This window comes from Orcinus orca, chromosome 1, assembly GCF_937001465.1.
Source record: "Orcinus orca chromosome 1, mOrcOrc1.1, whole genome shotgun sequence".
Taxonomy (NCBI): domain Eukaryota; kingdom Metazoa; phylum Chordata; class Mammalia; order Artiodactyla; family Delphinidae; genus Orcinus; species Orcinus orca.
In genome coordinates this window covers 58,336,111-58,352,074 of record NC_064559.1, presented here as the reverse complement: position 1 = coordinate 58,352,074, position 15,964 = coordinate 58,336,111, and the positions used below count along the sequence as shown (strand labels likewise).

The following is a 15,964-nucleotide window of genomic DNA, read 5'->3' as shown; positions in this document are numbered from 1 at the left end:
TGTAGGATTTTACACAGTTTCAAAGTAAAGATGCTTCTAATTGAATTAATTAATAGTTTTCTGGTTTTGTTTTTTACTGATGAGATGTTCTCTCAAGGATTTGGGGAAAGTTGAAACAGGAGTGGGGACTGAAACCGAGTCCCCCTGAAACTGAGTTCCTCTGCTAAGTTTATAACTAACCTCTGTACCCAAAACTTTATTCCCTTTCTTGCTCCACACCATTTCCCCCTCAAAATTAAGGAGAATCAAAAAGTGTGTGTGTGTGTGTGTGTGTGTGTGTGTGTGTGTGTATCAATAGGTAGGCAAGTCATAATTTTAAAACTTTTAAAATATTTTATGACACATGTACATAAATTTTTCCTCTAAGTGTGAACACAAATAAGTGCAAATTTAATTAAATATCTAAAGAATGTGGTATAACAAATGACTGATTTTTCTGACACAGTTTTGTCAGCTCACAGTAAGACTTAATTTATATATAAACATGAAGGAATTCCAAATTCTTTGGAACATTCTGTGTGCATTGAAGTTAAATAGACTTTAAGTCAAATCCACTCGCGTTGGAATCCCGACCCTTCCATTTATGTGCAGTGTGGCTCAGGCAACTTACTTCACTCTCTAGTTGTTTATTCTTTTTTTAAACACAAAATAATAATCTCTTCCTCTGAGTGATTTTATGGGACTAAATGAATACTGTTGCACATCACATCTAGCTCAGTGCCTGCAACTGGATGAAAGCATTCAATGCCATGTAGCCTTTATTATTGTGACTGACTATCATTAATGTGTCCATGAAGCTGTAATTCTCAGTTTAGTAGTTACCTTTTCTTTGGAAACTATCAGTGAGATCTGGGGAGAATTTCCCCAACTGTTGTCTCAGGGTACCAAATTGCTGCCCTGTGGACAGGCTGGCCTCAAAGGCTCCATCAGTTAGTCAGGAGTGAGCCATAGAGGCTGTCAGGGTAAGTGAGAATCCACAAGCCTGCCCTCAGCTGCTGGTTAACTGGCTATCCGAAAAAAGCAGCTTGCAAATCTGTGCATGCCCTGAAATAAATTTGGTGCAAATTCAGTTTTGCGTATTTGTTAAGTCATATACCTCAGAACTTTTCACAAGGGTTTTTTTCAGCTATCTAGATAGATGGTCCTCCCCTCTAGTATATGATTTAAGAGATGAAAAATGACAGTAGAAAGTGAAGCACCCTGGAACTTCACTATACCTCTGAATTCAGGACTCTCCCAGGACTCTCCCAGTCATAATTCATGCTTTTAAGGACTGCCTTGGAGGTTGAAACCATCGCGTAATGAAGTCTTTTAGGGACATCAGAAAGTCCTTTTGGATAGACTCTGCAACTGAACTTTTCTCTGTGGCAAATGACAAATAGGGGAGAAGAGGGATGGACACAGACCCCCATAAATATTTATTAATATGGTGATGACCACTCCCATTCATTTACTCAGCAGTCTTTTGTACAAGACAGAAAATGCCCATGTTAGTCCAGCTGTACATAACTTTATTCTTAGCTTATCCAACAGTGCTTCCCACAGAAATTAGAGCAGCTCCATGACCAATTTCGAAGAGTTTAGTTTTTCTTCAGTGGAGGTACTTTCTAAATATAAATGCTGCCATACAGAGTGGTGGAGGAATTATAGAGAATTTACAATTCACCAGTCATGACTGTTATGCCTCACTCAGAATAGACAATTGGGAAATGATTGAAGGAAACAAGAAATCGCAAAGCCACACCACGTCCTCCACTTGTATGTTTCTCATATTTAAGGATTAAGGCCCCCTACTCTGTGACATCACTGTTGCCACTACAAACAGAACCATCTGCCACCGAGCAGGGAAGCCAGTCATTCCCTAATGTGCAAAAATACTTGGTTGAACTCCTGAAACTTATTTGGTAGATCAAAAGCTGCACTGCTGTGGAATGCAATAAACCCCATCTGTTTGAGGTATTTTCAGCAATACTGCACTTCTTTGGAGAACCGAGGTCCCATTATTCTCTAAAAAATATTTTACTCCTGATAAAATTCTCTTTGGGGATCTTTATTGCCTTATTGAACCACTGGCATATTCTTTTACAAAAGACTCTTTTTCCCCCGATTTCATTCATTCTTGTACTGTTATTTATGTCTCACGTAAGCCAGTGATGTTAACAGTTATATCACGGCAACTCACAATGTCAAGAAGCTTCTCTACACTATTTTACCAGTGTCTTTAAATTTATGCTTTTATTAAATATGATGGATGGCCTTGATGGTCCTTGAATTAGACATTTCCCCAGTCACCAACTGGCATTGTTTTCCAGAAAATATACTCTCCTGTGATGGTTCCCTTACTGCTCTCCAGAAAATTTTTGTATGTATTACTTCCCCGCACACACTTCCTCTCTTAAAACTAAATGCCAGATCTCCAGCTCAACCTGTTACTCCACCCGTGCTCAGGCTCCTCCACAGATGCACACACTTCAGTTGCAGCTCTCTTCCACTCTGCATCTCAGCGGAGAGAGAAATTCCTTCTAGGCCCCTTGTGAGAAGAGTTCAGATCTGTTCCCTGCCCATATCCCATCACGTCTCCCTCACAGGATCTGACCTTGCGAGGACTCGGGCTGCCCTGGGGGTAATGAATCACCGTTTTATTTTTTTAAGCCATATGTGAGTTAAATTGTTTGATATAAATCATACTCCTGCAGCTCCAGTTTGAAACAGGAGAGCCATTTGCCTGCCGCCTGTGGCTGGCGGCTCTCTGTGTCTCTATCCAGAGTGTCCCTTTTAGAAATGACTACATTTTTGTGACTAACCTTTCCAGACCCATTTTCTTGAATGTGGACCAGTGTTTATTTTGGCTGCATCCCCACTATACAGTTTTCGCTTCCCATGCCAACCCAAGACAAAAGTCATAATTTACGAAGTAAAGGAATGGTACAGATGGAGGTCGTAACTTGGTCTGCTTACCCTGTCTCCCCAGAGCCACCCACTCTTTTCCTCTACTCATTTTTTTTTTCCCCTACCTTCTTTGAAACCAAGGATGCAGTGTTTGTTTAAAAATGCATTGGCTGATGAAATTTTCCACTGCTTGGCACGTTGGAGGAGGGGCTGTCAGGAAAGGGCAAGCTGACATACTAAATACTTTGCCTTTCATGCTAACAGCTCACTTATTACCAATTCAAACCAATGCTTTTTGGCCAGGTTCCCGTACTTCAAGTATTTCAAGTAGAAAGAAAGGGGGAAATCTCTGTCATAATTTTCTACTGTTATAAATGTATGATTTCACTTAATATAAGCAGAATCTCTGACTTGTCCATGAGCTTTGGGCGCTGTATGCGTATGAATGGGATGTCAGTGAATAGCTAAGTTATTTGTTTGGATTTTGCTCTAGCATGAAAAATCTCATGATTTTAAAATAAATTTATGTTTAACATATTTCTTTTTTGTTTCTTTTTCCTTGCGGCTACATGCACAGGGGAACAACAAAGTAAGTTCTTTGTCCTACTGCAGCTCCTCTCTCTCCAGCCCCCACTCCCCTCCCTCATGTGCCTTGGCGAGAGTGTTTCTGTGCACTTTGAAATGACCGATGTCTGTGACAGTGCACAGAGGGTGTGCAAATGTCAGAGAAAACAGAGCTTGGACTACCATCATGGCTGTTCATTTTTGACCTTTCGGAAGGGAAATATTATGTTCCTCAGGGTTGGTTATTGGACAGTTCAGAGAGGTTGTTATTATAAGGAAAGAGAGCAACACTGAGAGCAAAGATTATGAAGATTTAATAATGAGGACTCTTCTGCAGAAAGGGGAAGACAGTCTGATGAAACTCAGTGCAGCTGAAGCTTTTGACCAAAAATCTAAGCTCTCATGTTAATGTGTAGCTATAAAAACCCCAAACTGGTGTCTTAAATAGCAGGATGGCTGGCTTTGCTGGTGAAACTGAGCTAGATCAGTGCTCTGGCTTTGAAGGTGCCTTAAAATGGATGGAGGAGGGTGGGGTCAACATTTGCCTTGGCTTCTGCACCCTTGATGTATTCCAGCTGGATGGAAACAGGAGGGTGTGGGGAATGGAGGGGGAGACTGAAATGTGTATGGTAGATTTGTGAAACCAGGCAACGCACACAAATGGTGGAAATTATTTTAATGTTGTTATAATAGGTAAATGAGTAATTTAGTAGTTCATAGGGTGGCTAGATTGTTAAAACTTTAATTCAACTTTTCCAGAAGATTAGAACTACTTCTCACTTATATTAGGTATGTAATAGTAGTGTAGTTGGGGAAGATGGTCTTAAGTTTAGCAGGGTGATTTGTTTTTCTTTTTTTTTCTGTGGAGAATTATTAGTGCTTTATCCTACCAGGTGGCCCACTTAAAATAGGCCTCATTGAATACAATAAGAATTGAAAGGATTCTGTTATAAAGGGTCTGCCTGCATATTTAAACCAGCTGGAATTCATCAAAATTGCTATTCATAAGCCATACATATAGAATTTAAAACAAATGTGGGAAATCTTGGAGTTTAATTTGATGGAATGTGCTATTATGGAATAAGGTGATAGAGATGGTTGGTATTGAAAATGTGTCACTTTATAAATTTATATCTTGCTATAATTGCTTATGACCCAAGTAATAATATTTAATAAAGTTAAAAATAATATAAGAAAACTACAAGATAGACATTTGTGAAGGACCAGAGGGGCAAACTCAGCCCACTAATAGTTTACTTTTTAAAACAGAAGGTAACTTATGAAATCAATTAAAGATTTCTTCTACAAAGTAAAAGATAATATTTCTAACTAATATACCACTATTGGAAAAAACATTTGGACAAAATTTTAGTTCTTATACCATATAATGTATTTTGATTCTTGAATAGTAAGTATCTCTGATCCTGGTCACTTAGGTTACACTGAGTCACTGTCTAGAATTGCGTGTGCTGCATCTCTTAATCGTTTAAATAGCCTGAGCTATGTGAGTGCACTAACAGCAAGCCTATACATGCTGAGGATCAGGGAATCAGCTGCTGACATTTTAGGGAGGTGCTAACCCTTAGGCCATTCAAAAAGCATTTATGATTTGCTTCTTTCACTAGTGATTCACTGATGACTTAAAAGCATTTGTAAAATTCCCCAAAGAAAACTCTTCTTCATAATAGGAGTCATCCATTTGTTGTGTCTTGCTTGGTCAAGTTCTTCTGGGTAATAAAATGTTCAGTTTAACAGAATTTACTGATTTTTCAAATAATTATACAATGAGCAATAAAACTCAAGCATTCTAAGCTGCTGCTCCTCAAGGCCACCTCTCAGATGATGCAGAAGGCCTTCCAGGGTCTCCTGGCACCTGGAGCCCCCACCTGCAGTGTAAACACTTGGTACAATGCTGTGGGAGATATTTGGGTGCCAGTTAGAGTGTTGGTTGAAGAGTGCCAAAGATGCAAGTACTTAACTGTTTTGATTTTTAATTAAAGAGCAGCTGCTTTGGAGGGCTGATGTTTATTGCCCCTATGCCTTAATTCTTAGTTGCTTATATTATGAATAAGTAATAGTTTGTGAAAAAATAGAAGGCTAATACTTTTAAAATATGATCATTATACTGACCATGGACTCTGGCACAAAAGAGCCTCTTCAAATCACAAGGAGCACATCTGCATGCTATTTTCCTTTAGCTTAGAATTTCAGTATAAATGGAAAACACTGGAATACAAGCTGTGCTGTCTCCAGAGTATAGATCTGGAGTCTTCAAAAGGAGAATATGAGATTCACTTTTCCCTCTCACGCTAGAATGCTTGTCTGAGTTGTCCCCAAGGCAACATACCTGACTTGTTGCCTGCCATATACATGAGCCAGCTAAAAAAGGTGACTCATTTCAGACTCACAAAGGCTAATTGTTTATTTAGTGAATGGTATTTCATTATTTATGATAACTAACCAGACACTAAAGAGAATGAAGCCTGCTCAATTAATGTTTCTTTAGATGAGCAGGATGAATGGATTCATCTTCCTACATACATTAAGTATAGTGAACATACACACATATACATACACACACGTATATTATAAGGTGTATGGAGCAACCCTACTATTCATTTTCTCAATGACAGCTAAATTGATCTGCTTCATCCACCTTTAGATTATGCTTAGAGTGTGGGAGCTAATTCTCTAAACTCCCAGAAAGAAAAAACTTCTACAAGAGACACACAGATTTATATTATAAATGCATGATGGGGCAAAACACCAAGGGTCACATTCTTCCTTGAACAATTATATGTATTTTATTTGTCCTTAAAAAGCAAATTTTCCTTTTGTGAGGAGCTCACAGTTGCTCAGGAAAATTTTTCCTTCCAGGCCCATTACTTATTTTTCCTTTGAAAATGTTTTTCTATTGGCATAGTGATATCCTAAGTTGCTTCGGGTAGAGTCTGTCTCCTCCTTAGAGGGGTTTCCCTAGATCTTGGATTCCAAGTCAGTGTCTTCCATAGTAAGACTATAATCTAGGACTCCCTGAATCAGTTTGGGAAATGTGAACAAATATAATACAGTAACAGGGAGGTTTGGGGCTTTTTTTGTTTGTTTGGTTGTTTGGTTGGTTGGTTAAACACAAATGTAAATCAGAATGTCATTTTCAGAACTGAGGCCTTCAGGTAAAAAGTAATCTCCATGCTTTGTCCTAGAGAGAAGACATTTAATTTCCTTCTTTAATTTGATGCCCTTGCTTGGTGGGCATGTCTAGAAATTTAATAAACATTTAGTGTTATGTTTTTGTTAAAGACTTTGAGTTTCAGGTAAGTATCTTTGATATATTAGGCAAATTGAAGGTAGAAAAAGCCCTTAAAATATAAAGAATAAAATACTATAATAAAAACTCCCAAATTTCTTAATGATGTTGGTACAGAAACACAAATGAAAACTGAAAAGAACCCTAGGCTCAGAAATGAATACTTCAAAAAATTTTAAGTTATACAGAAATGCTACATTTACTCTCTTATGAATCTTTTATTACATTTAAAAGAGAAATTTACTATCACCTTACTTAATTTCAGTCTAAAACTTTAGTTTTAAAAACTAAAGGATTCTTGTATGCCCCCCAGCAAAAATATGAAGTTGACTGCCTTGATTGGAGAAAAGGAGCATTTGAAAAGGAGAAATAGAACTGAAACATGCTAAAACATGTTAAAAACATGCCATGTTAAAAATAACTAAGCTTTGGGCTTCCCTGGTGGCGCAGTGGTTGAGAGTCCGCCTGCTGATGCAGGGGACACGGGTTCGTGCCCCGGTCCGGGAGGATCCCACATGCCGCGGAGCGGCTGGGCCCGTGAGCCATGGCCACTGAGCCTGCGCATCCGGAGCCTGTGCTCCGCAGCGGGAGAGGCAGCGACGGTGAGAGGCCCGCGTACCGCAAAAAAATAAATAAATAAAAATAACTAAGCTTTTACTAAGTTCTAGTTAGGTTAAATGCAATAATTTATAGAGAGTTGAGGGCTTTGATATTTAAGGAAAGAAGAAGAAAAGAAAATCTTATTTGAACACCTGTTTTAACAACATTTAAAAAACACTTTGTCTAGTAATTTTCTAACACATTCAGCAAGACAACTGTACATTGTCAGTCTCCATTAGTGGGAAAAATAGCTATTACCTAAAGTGCTGATTTGGTAATCCATTGGATTCTGGCCATCATTTGCAAAGACAGAGTGTGCCAAATCTAATGTCACCAAAATATATTACACTGAAGAACACAGATGTTAAATCCATGTTAATTTGTTTTGCCTCTCATGCCAGATCTTTAACTCCTAAATTGGTCATATGTGAGAGAGTATAAGTAGGCACTGAAAATCCATCATCAAACCTGGAAATGTCTTATTGGTGTTGTGTGTTAAAATCTTAGTAGATGAAGGAGCAGACAGTACAGTGTCAGAAGGTATAACATCTTATGGAAAAACCCAAACGAACTTTTTGGCTAACCCAATATATTTCCTCTCTAGTATTTAAAATGACTGAAAGAACATTGTATGTAGTTTAGGTATAGTCAACTCCATTAGGGTTATTTATTTTCTTTGAATAATGTACATTCTTTCCTTGATTTTCCTAAAGAAGTTTAGTGAATGTATTTCCCTGGGATTTAAGGAGAGCCCATCTGGTTCCCTTAATTTATGCATAAACCAATAAGAATACCATTAAAGTTAAAAGAAAGGATGAAAACTCACTAGCCTCAAAGTATTATTTTAGTTCTATGTGCATATAAAAATGAATTGTCTGTTTCAATCACTGCAACACCAATAAACCTTTGGTTCTTTTTTGGCAAACCAGTCTTAAAAGAGCGTTGCTAATGAATGCTTAGTTTTTGAATCCCCAACTTTAATTTTAAACAGTTGGAAAAAAGGATAGTTCAGTTGAAGGCAAAAAGCTTTGATAAACGAGGTGGAATCTATATTGTGTTCCCAAATTTATGAATCTTGCCAGATAGACTCTATAAGGAAGCAAGAATTGATCTGTTTAGAAAGCTCACAGTGGGTGATAGGACAGGGACCTCTGAAGGATGTTTGGGGCTTGTTTTATATTTTTATTTTCCCTATTGTATCTAAAAAGAAGTGACTTCTCTCTAGTTAATGAGAAATAAGAGAATAATGATGTCTTATGTCGTAGCTTTTTTGATGTATTTTTTCTCACAAAATTTTAGACATCTTTTTGTATGCCCTATGACATTTTTCAAAGGAATTGGTTTAACACTGCCCCAAAATAAAAGGAATTCTTTATGATTCTGTTCTGAAAACATGTTGTCATCAAGTATGATTTTAGAAGTTTCATTGTGATAAGTTTTATTTTGAAATTTAAGCCCTCACAGAAGCATTTTTAATCAAAAAGTAGAAATTTATTTCTTTTGTTAATTTATAGAAATGTGGTTATCACAATGTACAGTGAAATCACACAGAATCACTGTAGTTATGAGAGTTTAAAATCCTTCTCCCTATCTTTACCAGATCAGCTGGGCAAAAAACAAAATGAAAAAAAAAATGTGATTGGTATAAGAAAAAAGGTGGATTCAAAAGATATGTATGTGTATATTTAAAATATATATTAATATTGGATATCTAATAAGCTTTAGAAAACTAGAGACACATAGCAAACTTTATTTTTTTTATAAATGTATTTATTTGTTTTTGTCTGCCCTGGGTCTTCGTTGCTGCGTGCCGGCTTTCTCTAGTTGCAATGAGTGGGGACTACTCTTCATTGCGGTGCACGGGCTTCTCACTGTGGTGGCTTCTCTTGTTGTGGAGCACGGGCTCTAGGCACGCGGGCTTCAGTAGCTGTGGCTCGCGGGCTCTAGAGCGCAGGGTCAGTAGCTGTGGCACACGGGCTTAGTTGCTCCGTGGCATGTGGCATTTTCCTGGACCAGGGCTCGAACCCGTGTCCCCTGCATTGGCAGGGAGATTCTTAACCACTGCGCCACCAGGGAAGCCCTACATAGCAAACTTTAAATGTGAAAACCTATCTACTTAGAAATGAAAAAATACACTCCAAGAATGGATCCAAATGGAAATCAATGCTTAATTTACAGACTATTTGAAATATAATAACAGTAAAAATACTATACAGGAAATATTATAAAATATACCCAGTGTTATTCACAGAGAAAAATCAATAACTTTAAATAGAATTCTTATTTTAATAGAAGTAAATAAATTTAAAAGGTCGGAAGGGGGCTTCCCTGGTGGCACAGTGGTTGAGAGTCTGCCTGCCGATGCAGGGGACACAGGTTTGTGCCCCGGTCCGGGAAGATCCCACATGCTGTGGAGCGGCTGGGCCTGTGAGCCATGGCCGCTGAGCCTGCACGTCCGGAGCCTGTGCTCCGCAACGGGAGAGGCCACAACAGTGAGAGGCCCGCGTACCGCAAAAAAAAAAAAAAAAAAAAAAGGTCAGAAGGAGAGCAAAAAACTAAGGAAAGAAAGAAATTAAAGTAAAAATTAATGAATTAGAAAATAGGAAAAAAAATGCAAACTTAAACTACATGCAAATTTAAAGCTTTTGTATGGGACAAAAGATAGTAAACAGTTAAAAGGCAAATGACAAATTCATAAAATACTTGCAGTATGTATGACATACAAAGGATTAAATGTCCTCAAAATAGAATTGTTTCTATTCAGTTCATTTAAAACATAACAAAAACCAGCCAATCAATAGACATAATCATTTAAGACCAAAAAACAGAAAGAAAAAAGACTGATAACTAGATGAGAAAAAGTTTCAATTTCACTAGCAGCCAGGAATTGTAAATTAAAATAGCTGTCCAGACATCCTTTTTTTAAAAATAATTATTTATTTATTTTTGGCTGCATTGGGTCTTCGTTGCGGTGCGCGGGCTTCTCATTGCAGTAGCTTCTCTTGTTGCGGAACACAGGCTCTAGGCGTGCGGGCTTCAGTAGTCGTGGCTCACAGGCTCTAGAGCGCAGGCTCAGTAGTTGTGGCACACGGGCTTAGTTGGTCCTTGGCATGTGGGATCTTCCTGGACCAGGGCTCGAACCCGTGTCCCCTGCATTGGCAGGTGGATTCTTAACCACTGCACCACCAGGGAAGCCCCAAACATCATTTTTGAGCTTCAGATCATGAGAAATGTGAAAGAACGGTCATGATAGGTGGTAATGAGGAAGCTGTCCTTCTTATGTACTGCTACATGTGGCAGGGTATACACACAGCCTTCCTGGAGGGTCACCAGTTTGGTGATGTGCATCAAATGCCTTGGTTATGTGCCAACCTTTTGGCCAAGCCATTCCACTTCTAAAAATTTATTTTTATCAAATAACTTGATAGTTGTGCAAAGGTATTTGTTCAAAAATTATTTGGAAACATTTTTCATAATTACCAATGTTTAAAAACTGTATCAATATCCATCATAGATAACTGGTTAAGTAGAGTGTGGTACATCAATGAAATGCTATGAAGCAAATTTTGAAAACTAAAGATATATATTTTATATATGTACATAAAGATATAAATATATCAATTGCAATGGAAATTTTCATGATAAATTAACTGAAAAAAATCACCACAGATAACATAATCCCATTTTTGCCTTAAAATTTTGTAGAGGATGATATTTATATGTATATATATTTACACACAGAAATCCTGAGAAGATACACACCAAAATGTTAATTGTATGGGCAATTTTAAATTTTGTTCCCATGTCATTTTCTTAATAACTGTCTTTTGTGCAATTTTCAAAAAAAGATTTTAAAACACACAGAAAAAATGAAAAAGGAAGATATTTAAATGGAGGATGGTGAGAAAGAAACAAATATAAAATGATGAAAATAGTATTCAGAAGGAGAGATATATTACATAAATGGATTAAACTTTACAGGAAAGTAAAAGATAATATAAATAAATAGTGGAAATTAATCATCTAAGACTACAAACTTGGCATAATTATATAATCTTGTTTATTTTTTTTTAAATTAATACACAGATTTTGTCAACTCCTTTCCCCTGCCTGTGCAAATATGTTGTTTTCTTCACTGAATTAACATATTGTTGAAGGACCATGTTATGAGTCTCTGAACGCCCACATCCGCCGCCCCCCCCGCCCCGCCCCGTTGCCTGAGTCTCAAATAATGTCATTGTTTCAAATGCTCAAATTCATAGTATCCAGCCTTCCCATCTTCCTGGACCAATCATTCTTCCTGAAGTTGCAGTTTTGTAACTGTCAGCACTATTGCCGTCTATGACTGAGTTGTGCATAATGTACAAATAATGTATATTATCTAAGGATTATCAGCCATTCCATGGCCTAATATCTGGCCCTTGATCCTCTGCTATTTAAAAAAATCTAATTGAGATTTAAAGATGAAAACATATAATATTAGGCTAATGAAAAGAATTCTGTAAATTTTAAATTTAAAAGTTGATTCATTTGCCTTGAATCCATTCATTTATGTAACAAAATGTATCATCTGAAAATTGAAAAACAGATGACAATTGAAGTACTAGGATTAGCATTAGAGTCCCTACTAAGAAATACTCCCCTTGAGGGGGAAAATCATCTTCTTGGTTTCAGAGAGTTATGTTGACCTTTGAATATTTACTCTGTGTTGCTAGCTCCCTACCAGACACCTCCAGTTTGAACAAGAACCGAAAGGTTTAGAGGTGTAAAGTATCTAGTCCCTCTGTACCATATTTAAGCACAAAGAGACTAAGGCTGATGGTAATAAAAGCCAGTGACTTAATCTGACTCTAAAAAATAAACAGGGTAAAAAAAAAAAGTTAAAATTGGAGAAAACATTTGCAACACATATGGAAGGTAAAGAATTAATACCTTTGCCAAAATTAAAGAGTTCTAAGAAATCAATAAGAAAAAACAGTAATAAAGATGAAAGAGAGAATTGGTGTTTAGAGGGAAAATGGGGAGGCTGCTGAGTCAGTGCAGAGGAGAGATGATGATGGCTTGGGTTAGGGTCACAGTAGTGGCAATAGTGAGAAGTAGTTGGATTCGGGATATATTTTGGTAGTAGAACCACACCTTTAAGATTTACTGATGGATTGGATTTGGAAAGTGAGAGAAAGAGTAAAATAAAAAAATATTATTGGATCTTGGATGATGGGTGTGTGTTAGTGCCATTTAATAAAATGAGTAAGATGGGGAAAGGAGAAAATGGAATGGGTCGTTTCATTCTGACCATGTTAAATTTGGGATCCTAGTACACATCGGTGGTTAGTCAGGATAGGTTAAGTTATACTGCTGCAACAAACACTCCACAAAATCTGGTGGCTGCAAACTACAAAATTTATTTCTTGCTCGTGCTGCATGTGCATCTCAAGCTGCCTGGGACTCTGTTCCTTGTTATTCCCACTTCAGGACTCAAGCTGATAGGATTATTACTGATCACCATGGCAGAGGAAATGAGTGGAGAGTCATACACTGACTGTTAATGCTTCTATCTGAATGTGACATGTAATTTCTGTACTCTTCATTGTACAAAGCAAGCCACATGGCCACACCTAAATTCAAATGGACAGGAAGTATCATCTTACCAGGTACCTTGGAGGGGAGAATCAAATATTTGAATGTCCATTTAAACATCCCAATGGAGATATCTTCTAGGCAGTTAAATATATAAATCTAAGCTCAGAGGAGAGGCCTTTAGACAGAGATTTAGGAGTTGTTAGATATTTAAAATCTTGGCACCTAAGGAGAAAGAAGCAAAGTATAGAAGCAAAAAGAACAGAGCTGAGGACAGAATTATCTATTCTTTAGAAAGATAACAGAAGAGGAGAAATCAGTAAAGGAGACTGAGAAAGAACGTGTGTGTGTGTGTGTGTGTATACGTACGTACGTACACATACACGTTTCTGTATGTGTTTATAAGAGCATAGAGAAAGGTGTAGGAAATGGGTTTGGAGAAAAGTTAGGAATTATATATATTTTATTTTATTTTATTTTTTTATTTTTGCGGTACGCGGGCCTCTCACTGTTGTGACCTCTCCCGTTGCGGAGCACAGGCTCCAGACGCGCAGGCTCAGCGGCCATGGCTCACGGGCCCAGCCGCTCCGCGGCATGTGGGATCTTCCCGGACGGAGGCACGAACCCATGTCCCCTGCATCGGCAGGCGGATTCTCAACCACTGAGCCACCAGGGAAGCCCAGGAATTATTTTTAACTTCTTTAGACATCCATATGTTAACTTGTTACAACACTCATGTATTTTCTTTATAAACTTAGAAATACTATAAGATAAGAAAAAAATTTATACAGAAAGTGTATGGGGGGAAGTTGGGGAGAGAGCAGTAACTTTTAGGTAGACTGAGCAAGTGAGTATGAGGCAATTTGTAGGAAGCTAGAAGAAGGCCAGGTGAGCATATGCCTGAACCCAGTTGGTAATGATAATTACTACATGGAAGCCATATACTTGCATATTAAAAATTAAGCATTCTGAATGGATGGGGCAGGTAGGCAAGTATCCCAGAACAAAACCTAAAATAAGTCACTCAGGACTCTAGTTTTTAAGAAATGGTAAAGAGAACTAATATATTTTAACTTAAAACTATGTTCTTTTTCTAAAGCATTTGCATTTTGTTTGCCTCAACTTGCTACATGCTATTTTAGTCCAGAATTAGGAATGCATTTCCCTTAATTATTGGGATAAGCAGAATCTAGTAAAAGTTCTAAAATGAAAACAGAATAGTATTTAAATAAGAATTTAGAAGATATATTCAATTATATGCCAACTAATTGAATCAGCCCTAAAATAGAAAAGGCTAGTGTTATTTGGGGATATAACGCAAAATGGAACACTAAAGACCACCTTTACATAACGACAGCACACATTCTTCAGCAAAAATTATTATTATTGGGCTTCCCTGGTGGCGCAGTGGTTGAGAGTCCGCCTGCCGATGCAGGGGACACGGGTTCGTGCTCCGGTCCGGGAAGATCCCACATGCCGCGGAGCGGCTGGGCCTGTGAGCCATGGCCGCTGAGCCTGCGCGTCCGGAGCCTGTGCTCCGCGACGGGAGAGGCCCGCGTAACGCAAAAAAAAAAAAAAAAATTATTATTATTGACCAAGTTTTAATTGAAGAAAGTTTCTAATTTGGACATTTTCATTTTCCTCTTTGAAGTAATTAGCCATTAGTCTCAAATTTTCTCATTTTGTGTCACATGGCTTCAAAGGAAGAATTAGTGACACTTCAAGGAATTGGGCAAAAAAAAAAATGACAATTTGATACAAGGAGCAAAATGGAGCTTTAAAAAAAGGATCAGCCTGTTGAAATTTTTCTGTCACTGCAGTTATTCCCTCAAGTAAGAAATTGGAAAAAAGTACTCTTTCCACTTAGATCAGTCGTTCTCAACTAGGGGTGATTTTGCTCCCCGGGGACATTTGACAATGTCTGGAGACATTTTTGATTGTTGGACTGGGGAGATACTTCTGAAATCTAGTGGGTGGAAGCCAATATCCTATTATTTACAGGATAGCCTCCTCAATAAAGAATTATTTAGTCATACGTGTCAATTGTGTTGAAGTTGATAAACCCTGACCTAGCTTGAAATAAGTATGCAAGGACCTCTCATACCCAATTTAGCCTATGAAGATTTGGACCTATAACCTTCATTAACTGAGTCAAATTCATCTAAAATTGGTTGAAGAACTGGAATCTGTTCAGACTACAAACTCTGGTTTATAAGCACTTTACACTTCCCATTATGCTTCAGCAGTATCTGCTTCATATGAAAAATATTCCTTACCCTTTGATTTGATAGGTTGCCTTAGAAAGTATGACAATAACTGAAAAGATTTTCAAACTTAAGCTTGTATACCTAGACAAGTGGTATGAGGTCAAGGACTGTGAGTGTTACAAAGAATTGCCTTCACCAGAACTTTTTTGTGAACATGACTTTCATTAAATAAAAAAAGCCCGGGACTTCCCCACTGGCTCAGTGGTTAAGAGTCTGCCTGCCAATGCAGGGGACACGGGTTCGAGCCCTGGTCCGGGAAGATCCCACATGCCGCGGAGCAACTAAGCCTGTGCGCCACAACTACTGAGCCAGTGCTCTAGAACCCATGTGCCACAACTACTGAAGCCCGTACTCCTAGAATCCATGCTCCGCAACAAGAGAAGCTACCGCAGTAAGAAGCCCACACACAGCAATGAAGCGTAGCCCCCTGCTCACTGCAACTAGAGAAAGCCTACGTGCAGCAATGAAGACCCCAAACAGCCAATAAATAAATGAATAAAATTTAAAAAACAAACAAAAAGAAAAGCCCAATTTTTTTAAATTTGGGTAACTTTTATGTGCTACCACTAAAAGCCTATTTCAAAACTGGAATTCCATGAAAATAGGAAAAAAAGTCAAAATCTTTCTATATTTGAGCATTAGAACGAGACATAAAAAGAGACTCAGTAAAGTATGGTTAAAAATCTGAGTCTTTATCAAGAAAAACGTTTCTAATGTTTTACCCTAAGCTTAATTCTTCCCTTTCCATGTGGTCCAACAA

At 37.9% G+C, this 15,964-nt stretch overlaps 1 protein-coding gene across 12 annotated transcripts in view; it reads left to right on the top strand.

Annotated features, from left to right (window-relative positions):
* The window catches only part of DNM3 (dynamin 3), a 573,184-nt gene that overhangs the window by 476,333 nt on the left and 80,887 nt on the right, over positions 1 to 15,964 (top strand). The window contains exon 18 of one of the 12 annotated variants that reach the window (XM_049715555.1): positions 3,467 to 14,320. The exons of the other annotated variants lie outside the window; for them this stretch is intronic. Within the exon in view, the coding sequence (XP_049571512.1) occupies positions 3,467 to 3,574 (108 nt within the window). The 3' untranslated portion in view covers positions 3,575 to 14,320. Of the gene's footprint in view, positions 1 to 3,466; positions 14,321 to 15,964 lie in introns of those variants that run through there. 12 annotated transcript variants of the gene reach the window in all.